Source organism: Sylvia atricapilla, chromosome 1, assembly GCF_009819655.1.
Source record: "Sylvia atricapilla isolate bSylAtr1 chromosome 1, bSylAtr1.pri, whole genome shotgun sequence".
Lineage (NCBI taxonomy): Eukaryota > Metazoa > Chordata > Aves > Passeriformes > Sylviidae > Sylvia > Sylvia atricapilla.
Window position 1 is genome coordinate 93,383,145 of NC_089140.1, and position 26,035 is coordinate 93,409,179.

Here is a 26,035-nt window from a genome sequence, read left to right on the forward strand (position 1 = left end):
TAACGCATGCATCCGCGCAAATGCTTACCTACCTGAAATTCAAAAATTTTGAAGGGCTCCAGGATCTTCAAGGAAACTTCAAAGAGCTGGGAATCTGTGGATGAGATTCCAAGTAGAATAGGAGACATCTTATACAAATGAGACATTAAAATGCCCACACCACACATGTTCTGTTTCTCTGAACCAATTTTATGATCAGTCTAGATTTCTGATGATGAAATAATTGTTTTGTGAGTTCTAGGAGTCTTCCCCCTCCCCAGGAAATCATTCATTATTTACATAACACAGAAGATACACATACACAGAAACTGAAGTTTAAATAACAAAACCAGAGTTATTAATTTGGTTTATAAATTCTAAGGAGCCATTAAAAAAAACAGAACACCAGCACTCTTCAGAGTAATGTAGAACAAAAGGCTGCTTTTTTTTCCGCAGCATCTTCTCGTTCATTTGAAAAACTGTAAAAGTCAACCAATGAAAATAACCGTAATATTTTAAGAGGACCTGGATCAATCTTGTTTAACAAAGGTGGAGACTTTAATTTTCTTTTTTTCACACGCAAAGCAGGGCAACCTAGAGAAGTAAAATTGGTAAATTATACTATTTCTTCACAGCGTGATGCAACTTACCACAGTCAATTAAGTTTTTACAAATGATACTACACAATTCAAAGGGAATGAAACTAAGAACAGAGAAGTTTGCGCAGACAAAATACCAATTACTGGTTACCAGCTACATGAAGTTACTGCCTAGAGTCAGAAACAAGGAGATCAACAGATAAGCCAGTGATGTATGCTTCCAAACCAAAAAAAAAATGAAAACCCCTGGAACATTCCCCACCTCAGCAACAGCCCACCTGCCACAAAATCCAAAATAATCACCAAAAAAAACCCCAAAACAAAGTTTCGTATTATGGAACAATTCAAGAATTCCAGCTGTGAAAAGCCAAGAAAAACAGTCATTTCTTCACTATTTACAGGCTACACACGCCTACACATAGTTCTCTGTATTTTATAGGAAAGAAAGTTAGTTTCAAAGTGCTTACAATCTCTCAGTTTGCAAGTTTCATTGCTCTATAAAATATGGAAAGAATCTGCTGTGGATAGGTAAAAGTATGATTTTTACATTACTATATTTTGCACTGTATTTTTCGAAACTTAATCCCAGTAGCTACTCACTCAAATCTTAAGACTGTGTTTCTGATCATCTCAGGTTATGAGCATATATATTGAGGGGGAAACTCGTGCAAACTGCCTACTGCTACGGCAATTTCAAACACAATCAAGGAAAAAATATGAAATGCTTGACTATAAAACCCATACTGCAATAAGTAGACATCAGCTCATAAAAGCAAAAGAAGAGAATTAAGTATTCATAATATTCTACCAAGTATAGCTTTAGAATGGTAATTTTTTTCCCAAGTTCTCTGCATTGCAGTTACTATGACTGCAGATGCCCACTTTAGAAATGTTTTATCATAGCTATGCTGTAAAGCCAGATTTATAAAAACTAATTTTTACCTCCTTTATTACTAACCTTGTGATAAGCTCTGTTGATCAAATGGCTGCTGTGTTATAGTCTGTTGTTCAAACTGAGTGATGTTTTCCTGTAAAGCATGCTGGGATGTGACAAATCTATCTGAAATGGGGAAAGGAAGGACAGGGGAAAGGGAGAAAGAAAAGGGAAAATGATGTAATTAAATGTATATTTCAGTTGTTTCAAAATCCCGTATTTTACAGTCATCTGAAGTTTTGCATCAAAAAAATTAAACAATTATTAGCTGAACAAGTATTTAAATCTTTGTTTATAGTACATTTTATTTATTTTCCCCTGTTGTACTTGATAGCTCATCATACCATGAAAAAGAGCAAAGAAGCAAAATCAAAATACTTGGTTCCACTACTACAAATAAAATAAGAACATAAAACATCCACCTCAAGCCACAGGTATTACTTTCTAGGTAGAATATAAAGCAGTGCTTTTTAATAATAACAGAAGAGACATGGTAAGGGTTTTGTGGATGGATTATTTATCTGTGTAGTTGTCTAGTAGTTTTGCTTGCTACAACTAAAGGGTGCAAATAATAATCTTTTTCTATTTTAATAGTAAACCTAAACACCAATGAATGAAATTGTACTATATATCTTAAGTATATAGTAAGTAGCCTTTACTTCTTGTATTTTTCTAGTTCCTGTCAAGAAACAATTATTTGAGAACCTGTAAACTTATCTCATTTTATAAACCTTAACATATTTCAAAATACTCACCCTCATCTTGCTCTAAAGGCTGATCAGCCAATTCTTGTTCTAGTGCTGTTTCTTCTGTGCCTACCACTGGCTGCTGGTCTAGCTCTAAAATAGCCTGCTGATCTGTTGCAACAGTTTCTGACTGCTGTAATTCATCACTTTGAATCTCCACTTGCATTTGCGTAGAAACATGAATGCTCTGCTGATCTACTGTAGAATCATCTATTGAAGAAGACTGCTGATTCTGTTGAAGTTGCTGTGCAAGTTCATATCTACAAAGTAAGGTCAGAGAGTCTTTATGGTTTCAGTTAGACATATATCCTATTTATATGAACAATTATTTATTTTTACTATACACCACAATTTACTATACCTGCAAAGGTACCTAAGATTTGCTACTCATAGGTAAAAATCATCATTTAAACATATACAGCTGCTACAAAGCAAAGCTGTCTTTCCAAGTATCTTTAAGGAACGGCAGCTGAACTACATTGAAAGATTCATGCAAAAATTGCAGGCATACCTATGAGTCTTCATGTGTTTTTTACAGTTGAGTGATGTTTTGAATGTTTTTTGACAGTAGGGACACATATATGGTCGAAGGTCATTATGGATCCCCATGTGTCGCCTGAGGCTACCACCGGTAGTGAAGGCCCCATTGCACACAACACACTTGAAAGCTTTCAATCCAGTGTGTGTTCTAATATGTGCTTTCAGAACTCCAGCTGACACAAACCCTCTTCCACACTGAGAGCACTTAAATGGCTTTTCACCTGTATGAGACCTTTTTAAGAGAAAGCAGAATTAAAAAGATTTAAGAGTTTGATTAGCAAAGTTATTAAAGGACTCAATTTTAAAATGAGCTAAATAAACCAAACTAAGGTAACAGCTGTATGGGTAGAAAAAGCTTCAATCAAGAAAATCCAGATATTAAACATTATTAAGTTACAAACAACCTGGCAGGGCTAAAAACAATGCTCGCTGAGTAGTTTTAGTTGTGTTCTACAGTCCAACTTCCTTTTCTGATCATACTTTGTCTCCATCACAATACTTGAGTTTAATTTTTCCGTTCCAGATGGTATAGCAGTAACTCAGACTAGCATCTGACCAGTCTATTCAGACTATTCAGAGTGTTATGACTGACATGTATTTTCCTCAATTCAGCTAAAAAACTCTCCACAAAAGTTTGGAGAAATATAAATGGTTCTCCTTATATATACTACTACACTTAACAACAAAACTCTTCGGAAAAGCTCTGTGTCCATCCTGAATACCTCTGGAACAAGGCACAACCTCTGTCTCTCATAATGCTATGTGAAAAAAATAATCGAGTGGGGAAAGCCTCTCACTTATATTCTCAAAGTACATGGCACTTGCTATATCCTTCCTTCCAGAGGTGCTGGAGGAGTTTCCCTTTAAGACTACACTGAGATACAAAACAGATGGAAGGAAAAGACAGGAAATTAAATGGAATGCAACAAGAATTTTAAGGATTACAACTGTAGCAACCGAGAAGAGAGCTAGGAAGAAGGCAGTGGGAATGCTAAGAAATGGAATATTAAAGAAACAAGATTTAATAAAATCAGGAAAAGCTAGGGACAGCTTATGATTACAGTAACTTTGGAAGTCTATGACTACCACATCAGATGGTGGTCATTTACATTATCTGTCATTTACAACAAAGTAAATGACAGATACTAGGATTACTGTTTTGCTACCAATACACATGATAAAAATCAGCAGTAGTGTATCCTGACCTTCCTTGGTGCGCCTCGGGGATTATTTGACACACCTACTGCAAATTTCCTTTTTTTTTCAGAGACGGAAACAGGCTTTGCAAGCAACAATCGGCACTACTCCACCAGGACACATTGTCCACAAAATTACCAAGCACAGCAACTTAATTACAGCAATACCAATTTACAAAAAGCAAACAGGTAAAAAGAAAAAAGCTTCTAATTCCTCCACAAAACCTTAAACAAAGCCATGCTTCATTCAGTAGTCTGTTGAAAGATCATTTAAAGAAACACAGCAGCAGGTGATTGGTAGTCACATCATATTTTTGCATTTTCAGTATAATTCAAAATTATTTTCATTTAAATCAATCCACCTAGAATGTGTCTACAGAAGACAGGGAGAAATCTAGGTAGGATATTACAAAAGAAAATATGGGATATGTAAGGGATATTCCCTTCCTTCTGTTAAGATAGCCTATAAAACCCAAGAACTGTTTCAAGTCTGAGAACTTAAAATACAAAATTTGATTTATAAAAAGAGTATGAGGAACTCACCACAATATGAGGTAGAGAGAGAGCAAGAAAGCAGTACAGAACTTACATTGCAGAAACAAGCAGATTGCCCCCTGCTCATATAGCTTCTTCCCTTATATTCCAGTAATCATCTTTGGTGGGGTTTTTTCATATTTCTTCTTCTAATTATTTATAGTTTGTAATTCAGAGAGCACTGTTTCATACCTTGACTAAATGTTAAATCTCATTGCCTGTAAAACTGCAACTTGATCCTAATTTTGGAGCTACTCTTCTTTTCAAAACAAGATTGGATTAGTTACCTCTACTGGTTCTCCTACAACCTAAATTCTTTTGTCACTCCATGACTTTATGGTTCTAACAAGCACTGACTACATGTAACTTGAACTGAGCTTCAATCTACAAAATTATCCCAAACAATATTTACTCAATTACCATGTAAGCTCAAATTCTTTTATGTTTTCTGTACAGGACAAAAGGTAAATTTCCTTCTCAAAAAACAGGAGTTGCATACAAAGGCAATCCGGAGTATGCAATTACAAAACTACCATAAGAATTCACAAGCAATGCTTGTTATTTTCTACACACAGTTTTGGGAAAAAAGAATTCAAGAGTCAGTAAACTAAAATGCACATTGAACACAACCACTTATAGTGCTAGAACTGCACATAGGCATGAGTTAGTCCAAAGTCTCCTCCAACTCTAGAAGAAAAAAAAAATCTATTATCACCAGTTCAGTGTTTAAGAGATGGTAAAAAAAAAAGTCTTTTCATGACTACTATATAAATTTTGTGCCTTTCCACGAATTTGTTGTTATGGCATACATTTCTTTTCCTTATTGTGTTTATTTTACCTGATGTGCTGTTTAAGATGACAGGATTTTTTATAGGCTCGATGGCAGTAATAGCATTTGTATGGTCTCTCTGCATTATTCCCAAAATTACTGTTAAAATAGTTTTGGAAGACCTGGCTATTCCTCGGGATTGGCTGGATAAGACCTGCATATATAAACACACACACACAAAGGAAAAGTTGATTGGTAAAGTTATTCCAAAGATGTAGTATGAAGAGCTAGTACTTGAAAAGAAAGCATGGCTAAACTTAAGTAGTAGTATCCAAAAATATAAAGAAAATGTACATGTTTCTAGCATTCACTTAAAATTATGCATCCATCTCTTTAACATTACAGATATTATACTGTCCATATTTTAGAGCTAAGTTCTTCTTTTATCCACAGGTCCACCTCACTACAGTAGCAGCCTTGTCCAAAATAAGCATTCTCTTTAGAAAAAGTTGAGAGTTATGAATTTATTGCTGATCCAGTAATATCTTCTTCCAACCTCAACCTTAACAAATGATATTTAATCAATGTATATCAGGTATTATCAAGCATGTAACTTGACAAATAAATTTAAGACACCTTTCATGAAAAGCACTGAAACAGGTAGGGAAGAATTTGCAGACTTTTTTTCATAGGTTTTTGTAAAAATTAAGACTATTTTAGAAAGCAAAATATGTATCAACAGAAGGGCCATTTAAAGATTAACACTATTACAAAGTAACATTGTTAGGTTCTCAATACCTCTAAAAGAATTATGATTATTTTGGGGGGGGAAGGAGTCAAAATGTGGAAATATTGTCAGGGGGTTGAAAAACATGACATCTTTTAGATAAGCAGTAGAACTTATTTTTACATTGAACATTCTAACATTAGCAGAGGTCATGTGTTATCAGCATCTACAGGAAAAAACTTCCATAGTGTTTTTTGTTAATATCATTCTTTTCCAAAAAATTGGACTTTCACTGAGCAGATCTCAATTGTACTGAAGAGGAGCTTCTCTGCAAAATCAAGAAATGGCATTATAGTTTTTTCTGGGGTTCACTCAAGAAAGAAATACTGTGTGATCTATCTGAAGCTGTCAGCTAAGTTTTGATTGCCCCCCAAAAATTTAAGTTTCTTCTATCTGATACCAAAACAACCCCTACTCTTGCTTTCAGTAACTCCCGGATGCAGCAAAACCACGAGGATTTTAAAAGAGAGATAACAATTTTATCGATATAAGCTAAAGGTATTACCAATGTAAGAGCCCGCCATAAAAATGACTGCACAATAGACAAGTCAGGGGTTAGCAGACTGTTCAATCAAACAACAAAGAGTAAACACCTCACCTACTACACTGACCTCTACTGGACAACAACATATTGTGTCATACAATTTCTTCCAAAAAGTGGTTTTACATAATCTTGTGACAAGATTTATACAACAGAATTTAAAATAACTGGATGAATTCTCCAAATTTTCTCTTCCAGAATTAAGCTGCCCTTTTGTTTTGAAATATGACCACTAATGATTACTACTAATTCAATTCAGGTCATAATTATAACAAATGCTTTAAAATCATGCAACACACTGATCCATTAGTATCTGTCATCTTTATTACAAATGCTTATTGAAACATGATAATCTTAAGAAGACTCTAGGTCATGAACTGTCATTTCTTCTATATCAACAGTCTAATATTCAAATTAAACTCCTAATATAAAAATGCACATAATTTCTTACTGGTAAGGCTTATACAATTTCACTGTAAATAAAAAATACTGTTCTTATTAATTCTAGTGTAAGCAAACTATTAAATACAGCACTTTGCTGAAGTTTGCTTTTGATGACTTATTTCAATGTGCATCTTTAAGAGTTAGCTCTGAATGCTTTTGCTTCATCAAAATACAACCTTTATACTCCACTGAAAGCTAAATTTCAAGAGAGTGTGGATTGACTTGCTCTTTACCTAAATCAGTTATGAGTATGGGCTCTTGCAAAGGAATGTCTGGTACTGGACCACTTGACTTTCCTACTCGAACTTTTGCAGGTTTACGTTGGTGCCGCAGCTTTCTTAGTTCCGTATGTTTAAAATGTGAAGTGATATGAGTTTTCCGATGGCCCGATGTTCTAAACTTCTTGTCACAGTGAGGACAAGCAAAAGGCCTAACACCTGCAAAAGATTAAAAAAAAATATTAGTTGAAAATTTTATTTACATCAACCTAGAAATGTAGCTCTAGAATACTGATTCTATTCCGTTTGGTTTGGTTGGGTTTTTTTGCTTTCTCTCGTGGTGTTTATTGTAACAGAGGTTTTCAAAACAGATCCAGAAAATCCAATCAAAGTAAAAACTAATCTGCTGAATGGATAATTGACTGAAACACATCACTTGAAGCATGTTTGTTATCAAAAAACTCAAGTGATGCAAAAGTGACAGCAATTCTCAAGTGTTTCAGAAGCTCTCCTAAGAATTCCATATCGCAGGTTAAAGTCCTTCCAAAACGAACTTGTAAAAAACTGTGAGAAAAAGTAATCAGCAAACACACAGACAAGTATGTCATATAATAGGATAAAAGAGAGGGAACAGGAATGTGACAAAGTTGAAGAAATTCTAGATCCATCTCTGAAAACATCAACTCTGTTTGATCGCAGTCAAAAAATCATGCCAAGAGAGATATCAAAGACAAGACTTCTGTATTGCAAAATCCACTAGAAACATCTACTTGGGATAGATTTCCTGGAGAACTTGGTAAGTTAGAGGCAGGCAAAGCTGAACAACTTACTAGTTTTGTTCAAAGGGAAATCTTGGACTTAAGAGGCAAGTAAATGTGACTGGGTATTATGAAGCTTTTATCAAGTTCAATCACAGGCAGCAAAAATGTAGAAGAATGACCCATTCTTCACAATGCAATAAATGAAACATTCTCTGAAACTACAGAGCAGTTCCATAAACACTGGACTGTCAAGCCACCTAGTGCTTCTGCCCTCTGAATTAATCTAAATGCTTGTATGAAGCAAGGCTGACCTTAAACTAACAGAAAAAAATACTGGTTTACAAGGGCACAAAAAAAAAAAAAAAAAAAAAAAGCAGACAACTTTCTGCTAGTGAATTCAACATTGGTATTTCATAGATAAAATACATCAAACTATAAGATATGTTGGATCCCAAATGCACCTAAGCCAATAAATGATACTTTTGCAGAAGTTAATTACATAAACAGGAATTAAAGGGAGGACCAGCACATTTATCTTTCAGCAACTTTATTTACCTGTATGAACAAAAGAAGAACTTGGAAAACAACTAGGTAACCTACCAAAAGCAGAAAATGAATTGTTCTTTATGGAAAGGATAGTTCAACCACATAAAAAGGTTTTGAAGATGACATATAATATATGACCATATGATCAAAGGAGACTATCAAAGACCATATGATCAGAGGAGTTACAGGATATTCAGTATAAAATCCTGAAAACAGGTAAGTTGGTGAAAACATGAAGCAACACTGTAATGTAGAACATAAAATGAGAAGTAACCAGTCCTGAGTGTTACAGTGAAATTATCAAAAACTGTGGAGAGGGGAGGGAAGATGCAGAGCAAATATTAAGCATTACTGGGGTGAAATCAGAAGTCAAATTGCAAGCGTATGACTCTTTAGAAAGCACAATTAAATACATCCAGAATAGTGATATTAAAAAGGAATAAAAGCTGACTCATCATGAGAAAATTAAATGTCCCTGATTTTTGTAAGAGCTCTAAGTTTCAAAGCCATGAAACAGCAGAAAGTTATGACAAAAAATGATACTCATTACATACAACACTGAAATGATAGAGACTCTGACAGATACTAACAATGACATGGCAGACATGCCTACAACTTAGACATTTCACAGTCTCTTCTCTTTCAAGGTCCCACCCACATCACAGAATACACAAAGCCATTCCAAGCCCTTACCTGTATGCAGGCGAATGTGAACTTTTAAACTCCCTGAGGTGGAAAAGCTTTTCATACAAAATTGGCACTTGAAAGCTTTAATGCCAGTGTGTGTTTTTATGTGTGCTGTCAGAGTGCTCTTCACGGCAAAGGCGCGGAAACACTGGGGACACTTGAATGGCTTCTCATGGGTGTGAATGCGAATGTGGCGCACTAAATCACTTGGTTTTTTAAATTCTTTAGAGCAATATGGACAAACATGCCACCTGATTCCATTCTCTTCACGTATAGAGCCTAAAACAAGGAATATCAAAATGAATGCTTTTTAAACCTTCTAACAATTCTTGAAAAATCCCACTAGATTAATGCTATTGCAATCAGACCACAAAAACACTTTGTGAAATAGATGCCATCACAACATACTTCATAGAAGATTAACTTCTCTATCAGATATATTCTACTTCATCAAAATGGTGATGGGCTGGAATGACAAAAAAATCCCCCAAGAGAATCCTGCTGAAATTCAAATAACCCAGTTTCTATGCCACTTAGAAATGTACAATGCAGCTATAAATGCAAAATAATATACCCATTAATAAAATTATCCAACAATGACTGTAAATCCTCAACCACAACCACACCAAATTATTTTACACACTCAATACTTATCTAACTGGAGGAGATACTTTGTTTGACCCTCTCCTTTGCAAATTCAGACCTTAATTACATTTTGTAAACTTGTAAAGGAAGAAAAAGGCACAAGCCCTTCTGATACATTAATAATTTAAGGCTACTTTCTTTACAAAAGTTTTTTATGATCCAAGACATCTGTCCTAAGGCAACAGGACCTTTTTTCTCCACAAAAAAATTAAAGAAACCCCTTTTAAAACCTATCCAAGTTTTTTATTAATATATGTTATTCAATATCAGATGGTTTGCTCATTTAAATCAGTTAACCTAGTGGTTTTCCCTGTCAACACACTGAGAACATGTTACTTTACCAAAAAACAAAAGTGGTTGTGTTTGACTGTACAGCAGTGACCTCTTATTTTTATTTGCGGTCACAACTAGAGAGTTGCTACTGTCAAACCCAAGTAACAAAATAATTATTACCAGAGGGAAAAATGCATTTTTATCACAGCTACACTGAAGAAGACAAGCTTTTACTTTGGACCAATTTCTCCATCCCTTGCAAAGGAAAAAGCAACATCAATGTACCTTTGAAGATACTACAGACAGAGATCACTGTATATACCAGGCTGGCTGCTAAAGTATGAAGCCTTTACTTGGAACAAACAACTTCCAGCAGCCATAAAGCTCATGCAGCCTTGAAACTGAAGATGCATTTAAGCACAGAGACAAAATGCAGGCTTGCATATACACAACACAGTACAGAGGCAGAATAATATATATTTATGGTGACACTATCAGTACTGTGGTTCCAAACATGAAGGTGACATGAAGAATTATTCATAATGCCAGCCTTCATCCTTCCCTACATGGGATCAGCCAAGATCTGCAGTCCTGCCCTTATGCCTCTGTAAGGCCCCACTTCCAAAGGGGAAGAACAGTCCTTGCAAAAACTCTTTACTCTGGGACACACAAACAGTCCTTGTCAGAGAAGGATGACGGGAGAGAATATTAGATTCACATACTTTTTTTTTGTCATTTTCCTGTAACTCCACTGATTTAATCAAAAATATTTAGAAGTATAATTTCACTTCATGCCATCCTGACATTTTTATGAAAATATATTTTATAATGAAAATGATAAATATTATCAATCATACCTTACACTGTGTTTTAGGTAAGAACAAATACTGTTCATAACTAATCCACAACATATTTTGGGAAATCCCTTTATAAAGCCATAAACACACCCACAATTACAACACTCTATACAGCATAAGGAGTAGAAAGCATTGGCAATATTACCAGGCAAAAACGGTGATTTTTTCTTAATGAACTTTTTTTCTTTTTTATCTAGTTTATCTGTACTATCTTGCTCCTTATCTTGTTCAGCACTATTAGAATCAGCCTGATGATTTGAGAGGCTCGGGACATCTGGGTTCTGATCCTGGGCCCCAGCAGCCTTAGCCTGGCTGCAGTCAGTAGAATGTGCAGAGACAGGAATTGACGACAACCCACTGTTCTCTAATGCTTGCTAAAAAAAGAACAAAAAAATTTCCAGATTAAGGAAGAAACATTCCACAGTTATCCCCAACTTTTCTCGATCAAGTACTTAGAAGATCCAATGCAAATATAATCAAAGGAATTAAATGTCTCATTCTCACAAAATTTCAGTTGTACTGCAAAATTGCAAACATATTATTACACAGCACTGATTTCTGATTGCCTGTGAAACTTTAGGTTGGATTTTCTGCACTTAAATATTTCTCAGCAGCTGCCTTTCAGGAAACAACAGCTTTTTTTTTTTTTTTTTTTTTTTTTTTTTAAATAGCTATCAGGATAATAGTTATGTATCATGTAGTTACTCTTTCCAATTCTTCATCACATTCCAGACATTGGAGAATGCAGCACAGCTAAAAAAAGGTGAATTTGCCCATAGCTGCATATAGCATTTGGGTCTTCCAACCCCAAATTTAAATGGTACTTAGACATCTACAGATGAAAAGATATCTCACAGGTAAGAAGGCCACCACTAACATTAAAGAATATTATTCTCTCCCTGATCCATCTTGTTTGTGCCTTTACGTGGTGCAGACTGCAGGAGAAGCACAGATAGTGTGCTTCACCACCCTACATCTCTCCGTTACACTGCCTCCTCTTCTGCCATTATCGAGGACAAAACATAGTAAGTTTTTTTAAGAAAAACATTGGCTGACCTTGGAAAAAAAAATTCTTGCACAAATAGGAAATATTCAGATAGCCCTTATTAATAACATGGTAACAGTCACGTATACACTCTTTTTTTTAACCAGATAAAATTATTTTTCCCATTTTCAGTGATACCATGTTTTAAGCACTGATAACCTAAGGACACACCACAAGCTGCTTCTAGGCAACAGGTGGAAAAAAAGGCTAAAGGTATCAGTGAAAATATCCATGTACAGGGGTGTACACTTAAAGCCATACAAAGACATATCGGTGCCGTCCATACCCATTTAATAAATTTTTACAATGCTTTATTGAATGATGAATTGTTTAGAAATCCATAAGGAATGCTATAATTGAAAATACTGAGAATTAATTTCATTAAAATATAAGAGAGACTGAGAAAGGAACCACTGAAATGAAAAGCTGTTCTCACATAGAGTGCTTACCTGCAAAATATCTCTACTGATCCCCACTGCAATGTTGAGCTGCTGACCAGGTTGTTGAGGCTGGTTATTTTCTACAGGACCTGGTTCTGACAACTCAAGGAGCTGCTGAATGACATCAGTGACAGTCTGCTGACCCTGATGAGCAGCAGCTGGAGACACCTGGTTTTCTGTCTGTTGAAGAAGTGGAGACCGAAAATGTGTGGCCTGAAATATACAGTGGTGTGTTTGTCAAGCAAGATCAAAAGTACGTGTTATGAACTCACCTGTCAAGCTCCCTTACCTGAAATATCTGGTAACTGTCTTCTATGAGGATGGCTACTCATACAAGACATAATGATTATACAGAGCCTCATTCAAAGTTCGCTTACCCCGTTATACCATTGCTTTTATGTATCCCTTTTTTTCAGTTCTTCCCAAGCTTGAAATTGCAAGCTCGCAGCTTGAATTAAATTTATTGTTAACTGCTGAACCTTCAACCAATTTAGAAAACATGGGAAGGAATCAACTACAAAACTCCACATGTAAAGGCCACATATAAAGTAATTACCAAAAGAAATAAACTGATGTGGCTATCTTTGTAGAGTTCACATTTACCTTAAGCATGTCCTTTGTAAAAAACACCCGTCCATTAGAAATTTTTTTTTTTAGTAAATTATCTGTGTTACTGCATCAAAACCTTTCAGAACAGATGACTAACTTTTCCCCTTCAATTTGGAACCTTTTGAAACCATTTAGCTTTAGAGGAATCTCTTCATTACCTAAAAATTTAAATACACATCAAGCTCCATCAAAATATTAAAACAATTAGAAGTGTAAAAATCTGATTTCTCAATCTTTTAATTTGAAATTGCGTATCTTAGACTACCTTAGTAACAGATATAAAGGAAAAATAAAGACCCTTGGTATTTATTTTAAAAGCAGAAATAAAGATTCTTGTTTGCCTACATTCATAAACTTCTCTTCTTAAGATAAACAGACTGCTCAAGTACACCATTACTGAAACAACTGCTTTCAATAATTTGCTTTACTGTAGAAAATAGAAATATGCATTTATACAATGGTTAGCCCCACAGCTGGATATCCTAGAACACACTGGTTATGTGCTTCTAATATTCACTTGCAGGTGAATGTGCAACCACATACAGCTATAAAAGGCTATCTTCCTTCAGAGTATTTTTAGCAAAGAATAATCTTAGGCTTCACATTTGTACTCTTACCTTCAATTTGAAAAATTCCCTGAGGTTTTCTTTATACTGACACTTTACACTAAATAGTTAAGACAACGGTTACTACAGTAAATAAAGGGTGGTTACAAAGAATTATATTAAGAAACATTAGCTTGACTCAGATTATGTCCTGTGAATTTGATGAAGTATTCTTAATGTCTTCTCATGAGATGATAAAAAACCAAATCCTTATATTGTTTCTCTTCCATGCATGTGAGAATATCACTTGTTGCTTTGCTGATTTAACAATTAGTTCTTTTTTCACTTCACTAGTGAGGCACAAAAAGACTGTATCTCTTCAGATTCCAATTTAAGAAAAGTGTTATAAATAATTCAATATGGGTGACACACTGTATGTTGCAATGAGAATGACGTTAACAGGCACTGATGCAAAGCAGTTTGCTGAAGAGTGTAGCAGCTCTTTATAATGTCTCTTCTGGAAACAGAATGTAGAGAAGTTTTTATGTAGAGCAGGATGCCTACACTAAAAGTGTATAAAATTCTCCCAGGCAAGAGAAAATTTGTTAATGAAGGAACTTCTCAACATCATCTATGATATGCAAATTCCAGCATTACATGCATTTAGCCAGTGTGTCCTGTGTATTATAAAGCCGTTTATATGCAGTCTCACGGACGTTATCTTTTTTGAACAACAATGCACACACATGCACATATAAGAAGTTTGTTACTCTTAAGATACATTGTTAATTATAAAAAGTTTGAGACACCTCTTTCTACCTCTGCTTGGTAATTCCACTGTTGTTCAACTGGAACAGTGGACCTTGTGATGATCCTTTGTTTGTGTGATCTGTGTAACACAGTGAGCCTGCTCTCAGTCAATTTACCCCTTCAAGTCACAGTAACTGTAACTTCTTTAAATCAAGTAGCTTATTGCGGGTAATTTTTTCTGTTGTCGTCCAACTTCAATATGTGGCTCCAAGAGTAAATTATCTTCACTAAAATTTCATACTTTATTTCCAAGTGTCACTTTGCCTAGCTTTGACCCTCAAACTTTTTTTCTTCTTCCCTATTAAGATGACAGACTTCTCCCTCTTCAAAACAGAAGATGAAATCACATCTAAGTATTTCATCTGATGGACAAGACAGCTAACACACCTTGAATCTCTTCACTAATAAACACACCACAGCATAAGGATTCTAATGGCTCTGATTCCTCTTGTATCATTGAATACAGTTCATGAATAGTGAAATGCTGTAAACAGACAACTGAAAAAACCCTAAGAATTGCCAGAATGAAAGACAGATCATATACAACCCTGGATCTGAACAGATTTGGTCAACAGGTCAACTGTATGAGGTTCAACAAGGCCAAGTGCTGGGTCCTGCACTTGGGTCACAAAAGCTGCCCCAGTCAGCACTACAGGCTCGGGGCAGAGTGGCTGGAAAGCTGCCTGGCAGTTTCGGGCAATTCTGGGAGGAGAATGCAATGGGATCCATTGCTCTCAACTCATACCTCTCACTAGGAAAAACCTGGCACTCTTCATCACATTATCACAGACTATTTTGGAAGGGACCCATCAGGATCATCAAGTTCAACTCCTGGCCCTGTGCAGGATATCACAAGAGTCACACCACATGTCTGAGACCATTGTCTAAATGTTTCTCGAACTCCATCCATTCTGGTGCTGTGATTACTTCCCTGGAGAGCCTTTTCTAGTGCACAAACACCCTCTGGGGGAAGAACCTTCTCCTAATATCGAACCTAAACCTCCCCTGCCAAAACTAACGGCCATTCCCTCAGGTCCTGTCCTTTGTCACCACAGAGAAAAGCTACTGAACAAACTTACATGCAAAATCATGAGTGCATACACAAATGAGGCAATATAATCCATTCAAGACCTCTTCTACCTCTAAACAACCAGCTGCACCCACCAAAGAGCTTCCCTTCACATATTAGCTGATCCAACTTACCACAAAGTATCACAGCATACCCTTTTTCACCAGTTAAATGAAAACTTACAAAACTATGCAAGGTTTCTCCCACTGATAAGTCTTGACACAAAAATATGACAAAAACTTCACACTTACATTCTTCCATTTGTTATCAACAGGTTGCAAAAGATTAGTAGGGGATGTTGTTAAAGGCTGCGTGACAGAGTCCTACAAAGAAATCAAAATATTTAAAATCTTTATCAAAAAAAGAAAAACATGGCTGATACAATGCAGTAAAGAAGCACAGAAAAATCAGACTATGTGAGAGAAACAGAAGTCCACAAAATCATCTTAGTTATAAATACTAATGCAGCGAATGACAGCAAAATTACAGCCTTACAATCACTATAATTTAGAAAATATTTTTATGTATCACACAAAAGTATATTACTTAGTAGCACAGCACTTCAGGAAACTTCAGCTTTTGGACTTTGAACTTAATAAGGACATAATCACTGCTTGTCCTCAGGTATGTACCAAGCAATGACAGAGACTGACGGCAAACTTCAGAATAGAATTATTATACTGGAGATCTGTTGTTAAAGCAGCTCTGTAGTTTTCAGCAGAATGAAGAAAAGTTCTAATCTAAGAATGCTATTGCTTATCTAATAACATACTAAGTTTCTAAAGCAATAGAAAAAGAAGAATAATGAAATATATGCAGATTCAGATATAAAACTACAAACAAAAAGCATAATCCCCTCTAATTTGGAACTGACATGTCATTTTTTTAATCTCTGCTCCTCCCTGCTAAACTTCTTGGCATCTATTTTTAAAAGAATCTTTTTCTCCCCTCTCTTTCTGTGCTTATACTATTGTATGGCATTTTTTGCTATTCCCCTCTTGCATGCAAGCAGTCAAGCATTCATGCAAGCAGAGATAATATCACACTGCTTTAAAATCAATATGCTAAGAAAATCTGAACTATTTAAGCAAACCAAAAAAATAAAAACAGAGCTGTCGCAGAAAAAAAAACCCAAAAACATGAGGTAACATGTGAGAATTATTTTCCACCCTGCTTTTAAGATTAGGCTTGATAATGTAGAAGTGTAAAAAAAAACAGAGAATATATGTACTTGGAAACAAATAAGACACATTAGTCTTTTTATGATTTAACATGGAAAAACAAATAGCATCTGCCCTATAAAACAACTTCAGAAAACGTAAAAAAACAGCTTTTCCAAACAACATTACTACGCAGTTAATTTCAAAAAGACCGTAAATGAAATTCAGACTTCAAATTTTAACCCTCCTCTTTCAAAGTCTGGTATTACTCATCACCCACTGAACATTAAAGCATGAGCTGTAGATTAGGCATAATAGAGGGGACTAAAGGTAGAAAAGGTTGTTCTAACTAAAGGAAAAATGAACAGTACTATGATAAATTAAATATGCACTGGCTCAAAAAATACTGTAGTCATACAAAACCAGAGACATTTTCTGAATTTTAGCTCTTTTTTGTATCTTGGTAAAGAAAAAAAGCATTCACTGCTTGCAATAAAGCTATGTTTTTTCCCTTATAATCTGCCTAATACAAAGCTAACATTTAAAAGAAAGTCATTAGATATACACAAAAGAATCCACTATGTGTTTATATGGACAAGAGTTATACAAACAATTTCTGAAAATTAGTTGAAACTAATACAGTATATAAAACTTCCCCACAAGTTTTATCAGAGGAGGCTAACATAATCTGTAAGAACAAGAATTACACTTTACTTAGTTGCAGAATTGAACTGCTGTATTTTCAAGCAAACCCTCAAATTGTAAATACTTTTTTGCATATAGTTGGCCAATTTACATTTTCCCAATATTTAATCCTGCATATGGATACAAAAATCACACAAAACTTGAAAAAGACAAAAGACAGCTACAGGTCTAGAAGTTCTAACCTATCTGAAAAATTACTGGAATTAAGATATAGACCTAATTAAACTCTCAAAGGCATTTTCACAATATACCAAGCGAAGCTTACCGCTGTAACATGAGATACATCTGTTGAAGCGCTTGCAGAATTCTGTGGACCACCCATGTGCATCTTGCTGATATGTGTATTTAAACTACCCAAGCTTTTGAAGACACAGCTACATTCTGTACAGTTGTATGTAGGGCCATTCTTCACCTTAAAAAAAAAACAACAACATTTTCTGCCATTACATCTGCCAAATATTATGTTTTTCATTATTTTTCTATATAACAAGTATACCGTGGGATTATGAGAGCTAAAATGGTTTATCTTTTCTAGTTACCAATATGCAGTTATGGAATCAGGCTGGCACTCCTGGATATAAATGAACTATAATCTACATGCATGACTGCAATTGCTTACTACCACTTCTCAACGTTGTGAAGCACCAGACAGCAAAACAAATGTCCTGCGGTAAATGAGGCCTCAGACTTTTCTCTCTTTACTATCTCCTACCATTCCACTCTTAAAAGCAAACTGAAAGGTAACTTTATCAATTAAAATGTGCCTGAAGATGAAACACCATATATGGATGTTTGGAAGTATGAGATTAAAAAATGACGACAAAACCAACACCATGAAGGGCATGGAAGTTTAATGCCTAGTTTGAACTGAATTTGAACAAACAGAATGAAAAAGTGATCAGTCGTCCCTTGTTCAAGACTTTCAGACCAAGGGGTTAAGGCAACAAAAGCAGTTAAATTTGCAGATTCCAACCATCCTCACCTTCCCTCCCCAGTCCATCCTATAGCAATAACATCCAACGTGGCACTTGCAATGTGCAGAGAACAACAAGGTATTCAAAAGAAAACACACTGCAGTACTTGCATTATAGTAATGGTATTTCATATTTTGTGACATTAAACTGCCAACAAGACCTTAAAAAAGAGGTATTAAGTAATAAAATATGCTACAACTAAACAGTGCTTTAGTAAGTGAGAATCAACCTGTAATTCATTATCAGCTGCAATGTTACTTTGTAACTGTCTCAGAATAAAACAAAGAATTCACAGAGTTCCATTCAGGCTTGAAGAAAACACAGCAACAGCAAAAAAGGAAAAAAAAAAATCAATACATTGTCCAAAGCAGTAACTCAAATGCAGGCTCAGGACTGCAAAACACAGCATAGGATGTGATCAGGAGATAACACTTACTTAAAGTATCTTATCCCATAGCTTGTTTCTTTCTTACAGAAAAACAGTAACAGACAAAAAAAGTGAAAAATATTTTTTACTTCACCCCTAACTAATATTGAAAAAAGTTAATTTAAGCAATTTGAGTTACTGTTAATCAATGTTGGTGCACTTTTTATGTAGCAAAAGCTATCACATACAGAGAGCTGTTAACCTTGAGAATGACTACTCACACCAGAGAATCCCAGAATCAGGTTGGAAAACACCTCTGAGGTCCTCAAGTCCAACCGATGATCAAACACCATCACATCAATTAGACCATGGCACTGAGTGCCAAGTCCAATTATCTCCAGGGACAGTGACTCCCCACTTCCCTGGGAGGCCCATTCTAATGTCTAATCACCTGTTCATGAAGGAATTCCTCCTGATGTCCAATCTAAGCCTCCCCTAGTGCAGCTTAAGGCTGTGTCCTCCTGTCCTGTTGTTGGTTTCTTGGGAGAAGAGGCTGACCCTCACCTGGCCACAGCCTCCCTCCAGGGAGTTGTAGAGTGATAAGGTCCCCCCAAGCCTTCTCTTCTTCAGGCTAAACATCCCCAGCTCCCTCAGCCACTCCTCACAGAACTTGTGCTCCAGACTCCTCACCAGATTCATTGCCCTTCTCTGGACACACTCCAGGACCTCAATGTCCTTCCTGAATTAACTGGTCCAAACTGGACCGAGTACTCAAAGTTATACGACTTAACATAATTAAATGTATTATTAAGACATCCATATACTAAGGCATATCCTAAAAGTAAGAAATCAACAACTTAAAAGGATCCTTAGTAATATCTACCATTGTAACACAATAATGGAAAACAAGAATGCAAATCTCAGAGTTAGGGGAAGAGTGAGAACAAAGATGATACTGTGCATGCAGGAAAAAAAGGAATCAAAAAGCACTACCTCTATCACTTCATTATTTCCAAACCAAAACTAGGTCTCTTTAAATCAGTATTTCCAACCACAGATCATCAAAGTCTGCAAGGAAATTACTGAACAAAGTTGCATAGCTCACATTGCTAAGAAGATTGTATTACTTTATCACAACAGTATCTTTTGAATCTTAAAAACTGTCTGTCAAAAAGTGGGAAAATCACAGACATAAAAAGGTCTGAAACAGTTTTTTTTAATCTTATCCTGGAATTTTCTTTTACTTGTAACCAAAAAACCTCTGTAAAAGGCTATTATACTTCAAAGACAAAAGCCAAGTATGTTCCACAACAGAATTAGTGAGTTGCTGTTTGGCCTTGAAATTTTACACTATTTTCTGCTTGGCTGCTTTTGGCTTACTTTCATCTGATTCTAGCCCTTATACTCCCAAGACTGACATAAGCACATTTTTGTACACCTAAATCCACTATTTAATTACCTACCCACGTACTGAAAAGACACTGAAGGCAAATGAAGGTTGTGATGCTTCTCCTAAGTACACATTTATTCAGATCAAGCTAAGGAAAGCTCCCAGGTAAAAGCAGCAAACCAGAATCTGCACCACAGCAGCAAATCTATACTGGCTGGAGCACACAGGAATAGCAGAACAGAGTTAAGATGCATGTTAGCATCCAGCCCCCGGTGAATGATTGCATTTACCTCAGAGTGAACTCGCTGTATGTGTGACTGCAGGTTGCCTTTCTGGGAGAAGGCGGCGGGACAAAAGGCACAGGCGTGGGGCTTCTCCCCCGTGTGCTTGATCATGTGGGTCTGCAGAGCCCCCTTCTGGTTAAAGGCCTTCCCGCACTCGCTGCACTTGAAAGGTCTTTCACCTGCAAGAAAATAGTAGCAAGAGGAAGGGTAATAAAATTTAAGTAAAAGTCAGTTTCCTGCACCTAAACAAAAAATTGTATCCGTTAAAATATACACGGTATTATATATGTTATTGGGAGGTTTTGACAATAAAATTGTTTACCTCGACCACCAACCTCAGCACCTACTCTGATGAAAATGTCGCCTTGTGAAAAAGTTTTGACACAGCTGATGATTATCAGTTGAAATGGGTAAAATAAAGGAAATCTAGATGAAGCAATTATTTTAAAAAGTTTCCCTCAACTTGTGGTTTAAAAGATCTCAGAAACTGCTATGCAAAATCATGGGAGCAAAAAAACCGAAGGGAAAAGAAAAAAGAAACATACGCGTTTTACACTAAATCCTATAAAATGCATATACCATCACAGAAACAAACCAGGCCCAGAGGGTAAATGGACAGTAATAAATAAATAACAATCAAAAACATAACCTTTCATCATTTAAAATCAGGAAGTCTAATAGCAACACTGCAAAAGATGGTATATGGTTCCCATTCCCCAATAAATACTATGAGTCACTCATTCTTTGCAACTGCCTACTGAAAATATTGAATGAAATAATGTTTTGGACAGATCTGCTCAGAAAATAATTTTAAAAACTGTTCATATTGAATATTTCAAGAAAAACTAGCCAATATTGTTACAGAAATGCTGTAAAACCAGTTTTGGTTCCCTCAGTGCTGTGCATAATTACGCTTTTTGTATGTTACCAGATAAGCATGAAAAACCCCACAGAAACTTTAGGCTACAGAATATAAGAGAACTGCATAAACAGATTACAAAGATACATAAACACACTAATAATAAATTTCAGTTTCTTACAATCATGTGTCCTAACTAACTCCTAGAAAACTCCCCTGTGAACTTAGTACAACTCTTTTCTTTTAGTGAAATAGTTCATCTGCGGTAACTCTAGGACCTTGAAAATCTTTAACATCTTGCCTTTGCATGTTTCCATAGCCAAGACCATCATAAGCACACAGTATGCTATGTCTGCTACACCAGTAAGTACTATCACATGAACACTAAACCAGTTTTAATAAATATTTTAATATGATTTCTAATTTTATAGCTGTAATTACATCTACTTTAAACTTATTAAATCTTAATTAAATTCTCATTGTCAGAAATAAAAGCAGCTATTTTTCTGAAATTGATTACAAGCATATAACTCACTGAAGGAGTCTATATCTTCTGTTCTGCTGCTTAGGGGTTTTGAAGGTGTTTTAAGGATTGCAGGTTTTAACTGTGTATTTTTTTAAAGAAATTAAAACAAAGAACACTGATTCACACCTGGAAATACAGTATTCCCATTTGGCTTTCACAGGCAAGAAGCTTAGCTTCCAGTAAGAGCTGCCAGTGGACACATGGAAGTATTGCTTCAGGTTAAGTTTGCCTATGTAAGGAAATCTCATTATAAAAATGAAATCTTTATGTGAAATTTCTGTATTTCTCACATATAACTTAATAAAATACAATTTTGAGAGAGGGGTTCATTACTTATTTATTAATGTGGGAATTGCAGTCCCTGAGACTTGATTTTTTTCCCAGAAGGTTGGAAGTGCTTAAAATGACTAGCAAGAACAAAAAAAGTACTGCAATTAAGAGGCTAACGTAATGCTGCACATTGTGCACAGATTTACTGTTTTAACACTTAAAGACTTGGACATTCTAAATTCATTAAAGCAGAGTTGTTCTTTTCTACATATTTACAGTACCTCAAGCAGCCAAATGCCAGACAGATTGTCTGCAGATTTAGAGTACTAACATACTTCACAAACTAAATGAGTATTTGCAAGCTACTTGGAAATTAAAATTACTTCCCAGCATGTGCAGATTGGGACTGCATTTTCTGTCTCTGGTTTCCCAATAGACAAATGTCTCTTAGTCTTAAAAAAAAAAAAAAAAAAAAAAGCCCTTGAACTTTCTGAAGCTCTAAAAAACCATCCACAACCAACTATAATCTTGTTTCTTTAATTCTGACTAGAATAAGCTAATTAATTAAATAGAGCCAAGAATCTAAAATACTGAAGCTAACTTTCAGCCACCTCTTTTTGATATGACTTTCAAGCAACTGTTTTAAAGCAGGTACAAGAGTGACCTCTTGTGTTACTTTTCTATAACTAGATCTGTAAAACTTCAGGAGATTCTTAAGAAAGTGTCACATAATGGTCTTTTCATTTCTTAGTAAACAAGTCCATTCTTGTAAATGGCAACTCATCACATCGTGGTCTGAACAGTGATATTACCTTGGCTGGTATTATGAACAGAATTGTACACTTACATAAATGAATACCTGAATTAGCAAAAAACTAGACAAATGGCAATTTATTCAGTACGTATGAAAAAAACATATTGAACATTACTGGAACATCTTCAATGAAGACTTTTTTTAAAGCCAAACTCCTGCTATAATATGTCTACCCAGTTAAAGCATAAGACGTATTCTTTCACAGTCATGTGTACACTTCAAAAGTTTTATATTATTTTATGCTTAGTATTTTTCAATTACTTCAACTGCTTATGGTTTAAACACGCACATATTTATGACACAAATATGGCAAAAAACATTTCCTACTCATTCTGCAAATCTGAACAGTCACCTACACTTTCTCAATTATTAAAATTACAATCTAAGCTTATTGCCTCAGAAGATCACTTTGTAAGTTTAAATTAATTAATTTTAAAAAATGCAAGACTACTACTTTATTAGTATCATTAATAAATTATCATTCTCATGTACTTTTGCTTTTTTGCAATTGTAAATTTTAGACTCTACTTTCCAGAGTATCTAAGATCTAATTTAAAGTAGATGACTGGCCCTTATCTAGGGATTCTGATTTTAGGGCCCACTGAAACTCCAAGTACCAAACCCGGTATTTGGCAACAAATGAAATCTGTAGAGTTTTTCACATTTTTAACTGTTTCTAATCATATATATCTGGAAATTTTAAAAGCATATAAACTTCCTAAGCAAATGAATTACTTGAATCTACCAACAGGTAACTGCATCTAATGAACCAAATGCATTAATAATTTTTCAAGTCTCAACAGGGAGAAAAAATATACATGATTCCAAAAGTTAACTCATTTCTGTAAAACAAAAACAAATTAAAATAACTCCTTCCACAGCCTTACCTGTGTGTATTCTAACATGTCGTGTTAACTGACTTGGTTTCTGAAACGTCTTCCCACAGTGAGGACAGGAATAGGTAAACCCACTTCTATCAATGTTTCTGTTGTAAGATCTGGTATTTGATACCCTGTGATTTAAAAAAAAAAAACCAATAACAATAATTTTAATATGAAAAGTTATTTTGAAGAAGCTTCTTTTACCCCATCACTTTTAACTAAGTGCTGCCTTGAAGGTAACATAGTATCAGCTGCACCAGTGAAAACCCAAACTCCATGATGATACTGAAAAAACAAGGCAAACAGCTCTTTTCTCAGTACCTACATCCACCAGGACTTTTAGTTATTTCTGCAGTAAAAACCTGATACATCTTAGAGGCTCTCTTCAGACATTTTCAGTGTAAATTCTGCCAGAAGTATACAGTAACTTTACAAACATTTTGGCGGGAACTTTCATCTCTGCGGAACTCTATTTCTTTTGCCTGAACATAGCTAAGCCCTTCATTCCGAACTAGAATACACAAATCTCATAAACTGGAGTACAAATACACTTGTTGAAGTCTAGTAAGAGCCAGTTAAGAATTTAACAAACCAAATATTCACCATCAGCCCTTAAATACAAATCATACTCTCCACAGAACCACAGAAACAGAAAATATAAATTCCCAAAATTCATTTTGCTACTAATCAAACTAAGTAGTTCATTCATCCTAACATCTCTACACAGGAGCTGTCCAAAAGAAAAATGGGGTTATATAGCCCAATACAAACCTCACTTGATACTGCAAACCTTTAAATTTCTGTTTGCAGATTGAAATGTACAACACCTGTTCAAACCTCCTGCAACATAACTATTAAGATCTTAGAATCTGTATTAAATTCTAGTAAAAATAAATAGGAATATACAGGATTTTGTGTTTCTAAATATGCAATTTTCCTCATCGATTTTTTACAGAAAGAGTGAAAATTAAGAGAGACAGCACTTGTCAAGACTTAAGGCATTTTTAATACGCAAAGTAAAACAAGAGAAGTTTTTTCTCCTTCTAACTTAAAGTAGTTCCCACCTTCCTAAAAGTAAAGTTAAACTAGAGAGCTGAAAGAAAGAGTGGAACAAATATTCACCAAAAATAAGAATACATTTATCAGTCCTCTTTTTCCCCCTTCATTTTGTGCTTTTTCAGATTGAAAAGAAACTCTTGGGAGGCTGTAATGAGGACCTCTTGGGAAAGATGATTAAACTGCAAAGAACAAGTTACATCTTTGCAGAATGAAAGCATTAAAACTTTTGTCATTATAATAAAGGCTATGTAAAATTAATATACATTTGCTTCAATATACTGCTATTAGTGCTTAAAATCATAAATGCACTTCAAAAACCACTTTGCATCAGAGAAACTTAACCCATGTTTACAAATAGCTGGCAGATGAACTATGCTTAGTATGTGTTCCTAAATACAAAAATGGAGAAAAAAAAAAAAGAGGCCTCCAAAAATAACCACCCACTTAAGCAAGTGTCATTTTAGAACATCATACCAAAGAAAAGAAATTATCTGCATAAGTCATGGTACTTTACTGACTGGAAATACTATTCCTGCTTTTCCCAGCTATCATCATAAAAGTAACATCTGTTCATTTTGTTATAATCGCATGATTGTCACCTTATTTTATAGTGAGTTTTCATATGCTCCTTTAGCTGTGAGGAAGTTTCAAATTCTTTTTTGCAAGACTTGCAGCTGTGAATCCTACCGCCTGCCAACTCTTGACGATGTTCTTCCATGTGTATGGACAGCTGACTCTGTAAAGTGAATTCATCTCCACACTCTGAACAGATAAGATTCTGAAAGAGATAATAGAGACTGATTTTTCAAAATAGCAGTGCACAAGCTTTGCTCAAGTAGATTAACTTATCCTTCTATGGACATTGGCAGCTGGAAGCAAGAAGCAAGAGAATTAAGTATACAAGCAAGAAAAGTTTATGAGCCCTGTGATATAAATAATGTACAATAATCACTGCAAGATTATATTAATATTTATATTTAAAGAAACTCCACTAGAACTGAGTTCTGAAAAACTTCATACAGCAGCAGAAACAAGCAGTTCAGTACCATCCTCACCACTACCCATTTCCTTGGTGGGCTGGTTCAAGACACACACAGAAGCTCACCTCAGTGCCCTTACACTGTGGTCTACAGAAACATCTGTAACAAATAACTACTTTCTAACCAAAAGCA

General features: G+C 35.3%; 1 protein-coding gene across 3 annotated transcripts in view; it reads right to left on the minus strand.

The window, feature by feature from the left end:
* ZNF236 (zinc finger protein 236) overlaps positions 1–26,035 on the minus strand; it is a 73,124-nt gene that overhangs the window by 30,817 nt on the left and 16,272 nt on the right. For all 3 annotated transcript variants that reach the window (XM_066328127.1, XM_066328118.1, XM_066328109.1), the window contains exons 4-16: positions 25,463–25,641; positions 23,811–23,935; positions 20,461–20,633; positions 17,705–17,851; positions 15,826–15,897; positions 12,551–12,754; positions 11,202–11,430; positions 9,288–9,560; positions 7,303–7,506; positions 5,367–5,511; positions 2,770–3,030; positions 2,268–2,518; positions 1,537–1,638 (exon numbers count right to left, since the gene is read on the minus strand). In XM_066328127.1, the coding sequence (XP_066184224.1) occupies positions 1,537–1,638; positions 2,268–2,518; positions 2,770–3,030; positions 5,367–5,511; positions 7,303–7,506; positions 9,288–9,560; positions 11,202–11,430; positions 12,551–12,754; positions 15,826–15,897; positions 17,705–17,851; positions 20,461–20,633; positions 23,811–23,935; positions 25,463–25,641 (2,365 nt within the window). The remainder of the gene's footprint in view (positions 1–1,536; positions 1,639–2,267; positions 2,519–2,769; positions 3,031–5,366; positions 5,512–7,302; positions 7,507–9,287; positions 9,561–11,201; positions 11,431–12,550; positions 12,755–15,825; positions 15,898–17,704; positions 17,852–20,460; positions 20,634–23,810; positions 23,936–25,462; positions 25,642–26,035) is intronic.